The sequence below is a fragment of the Vigna angularis genome, chromosome 7 (assembly GCF_016808095.1).
Source record: "Vigna angularis cultivar LongXiaoDou No.4 chromosome 7, ASM1680809v1, whole genome shotgun sequence".
Classification (NCBI taxonomy): domain Eukaryota; kingdom Viridiplantae; phylum Streptophyta; class Magnoliopsida; order Fabales; family Fabaceae; genus Vigna; species Vigna angularis.
Genome location: NC_068976.1, coordinates 28752594 through 28754880, shown reverse-complemented (window position 1 = coordinate 28754880; position 2287 = coordinate 28752594). Strand labels below are relative to the sequence as shown.

The 2287-nt window shown below is 33.9% G+C and overlaps 1 protein-coding gene across 3 annotated transcripts; it reads left to right on the top strand.

Moving 5' to 3' along the window:
• The first annotated feature begins 266 nt into the window (after nt 1-266).
• Nucleotides 267-1940, top strand: LOC108337870 (probable O-methyltransferase 3). Of its 3 annotated transcripts, none has more exons than XM_052879893.1 (2): nt 267-1038; nt 1441-1940. In XM_052879893.1, the coding sequence occupies exons 1-2, from the start codon at nt 280-282 to the stop codon at nt 1498-1500; spliced, it is 819 nt and encodes a 272-aa protein (XP_052735853.1). In that variant the 5' UTR covers nt 267-279; the 3' UTR covers nt 1501-1940. The 3 variants fall into 3 exon arrangements, with proteins under 3 accessions (XP_052735853.1, XP_052735854.1, XP_017429959.1); XM_052879894.1 differs by having other exon boundaries at nt 1433-1940; XM_017574470.2 differs by having other exon boundaries at nt 267-1048; nt 1519-1940.
• The last annotated feature ends 347 nt before the right edge of the window (nt 1941-2287 follow it).

The following is a 2287-nucleotide window of genomic DNA, read 5'->3' as shown; positions in this document are numbered from 1 at the left end:
TCATTATTAATTTGTTTTTAAATTAATCACTAACATTAGTTATCACGAATTTAATAAGGAAATTATTTTTTAAATTAATTAATTAAAAAAAATTAAAAACCAATTATTTTGATAATTAACACTTTAGTAGCTGACTTAAGAAATTAATTTGAGATCAACCGCCATATCCTCTTAATTATAGTAAAGTGGATGCTTGCATATTCGGTTGCTTATAAATAGACCCAAATGGTGTGTGAGGTTACATACTCCAAATTGAACAAGTAGTATATGCAATAAATTATGGAATCCCATGACGCGAAACTACTGAGGGCTCAAACGCACGTATGGAATCATATTTTTAGCTTCATAAAGTCCATGTCCCTTAAGTGTGTTGTTGAGTTAGGCATAGCAGACATCATACACAACCATGGCCAACCCATCTCACTCTCTAACCTCATTGCTTCACTTCCAATTCACTCTTCCAAAACTCACTTCATCCCTCGCTTGATGCGAATCATGGTCCATTCTGGCTTCTTCTCTCAACACAGTCACGCCGACAACGAGCTTGAAGTCAAGTATGCACTCACTGATGCCTCTTTCCTTTTGGTTAAGAGCCATGAAATGAGTATGGCACCTTTCCTGCAGGCCACGCTTGATCCAGTTTTATCAAATCCATGGACTCAGTTTTCTAGTTGGTTCAAAAATGGTATTACTACACCCTTTGAAATGACGCATGGGAAATCGTTTTGGGAGTATGCTGGCAGTGATCCCAGAATTAACATCTTATTCAATGATGCCATGGCAAGTGATGCTCAACTAATCACTAGTTCGGTGATTGACAAATGCAAAGACGTGTTCATGGGATTGGAGTCATTGGTTGATGTTGGGGGAGGTACAGGAACCATGGGAAAGGTCATTGCCGCATCCTTCCCTCAGTTGGAATGCATTGTATTTGATCTTCCACATGTTGTTTCTGGCTTGCAAGGAAGTGAAAACCTTAAATATGTTGGAGGGGACATGTTTGAGGCAATTCCTCCGGCCGATGCAATTTTGTTGAAGGTAAAATATCGTTACAAATCATAGTACACCGTTACATTCTTAACTTTTCTTTTAATTTACTTGACTGATGTTGAACTTCAGAGAATTGAACCAACGAATTGATTAATTGGAAAAGAAAGAACAATATCACCATTGTTGATCAAATGAAATAATCAACATATATAATGATTATCGGTAACTAATATATGAACATCGAAGCAATATATGAACATCGAAACAATATAGCAAATTATATATAGTAATATTGCTGCTCATTTTTGTTCTCTTGTCTACCCAAATTACTTACTATAGATAGTAACACTTTTTTGGCTGAGTTCTTTCTTTGGATGTAGATTGGTACAATCATGGATGAGTTTTTCTAATTAATAAATAGAGCTAATTAAGTTAATGTTAGGTGTGCAGATTCAACTTGGTCATCTGACTTATAAGAAGTGGCCCTACTATGTTAATTATATTACATGAGGTGTTTATTCTAATCAGCTGAATTACATATCTGGAACGATGAGGAGTGTGTGAGCATATTAAAGAAATGCAAGGAAGCTATATCTAAGAAAGGGAAAGAAGGAAAGGTGATAATCATAGACATAGTGATGAATAATGAAGTGAAAGATGAAGAATCTGTTGAAACACGGCTCTTCTTTGATATGTTGATGATGGTGGTTGTCAAGGGCAAAGAGAGAAACGAAAAGGAATGGGTGAAATTGTTTTGCTCTGCTGGTTTCAATAACTACACAATAACTCCTTTGGGCTCAAGGTCTCTCATTCAGATCTATCCATAATCCCTATGAAGCTGTATTTGAAATTTCAAGAAATAAGTTTGTGAGGTGAAAAAGATAGTTTCTAAGGTATGATGAATAAGCCATTGTTGATTTAATAAATCCAAGTGTTTTAATTATGAAAAATGTTTGTCTTGATTATTGATAGAAGTTTTAGATAACTGATAGCGGGACTTACTCGAACACAAGTTATGAAATTATGAAAGGAAAATGACAGAAAAAATTATACAGAGAGAAGAATATATTATCAAAAGAGGGATGAATAATATCCTTATTCGAATATTCGATGACGTGAAAAGAAAAACTGAACATCAAGTTCATTTTGATATTAAAGTACATTTAATGAATTACAATACAGGCTTCTTCGTACACCTATAAACTTTTTTTCTTCACCTTTAAATTTTAAATTAATGATAAAAGTACCCTTTTTATAAGAATAATTTTCTTTTTCTTCTATAATTAATCTTACCCAC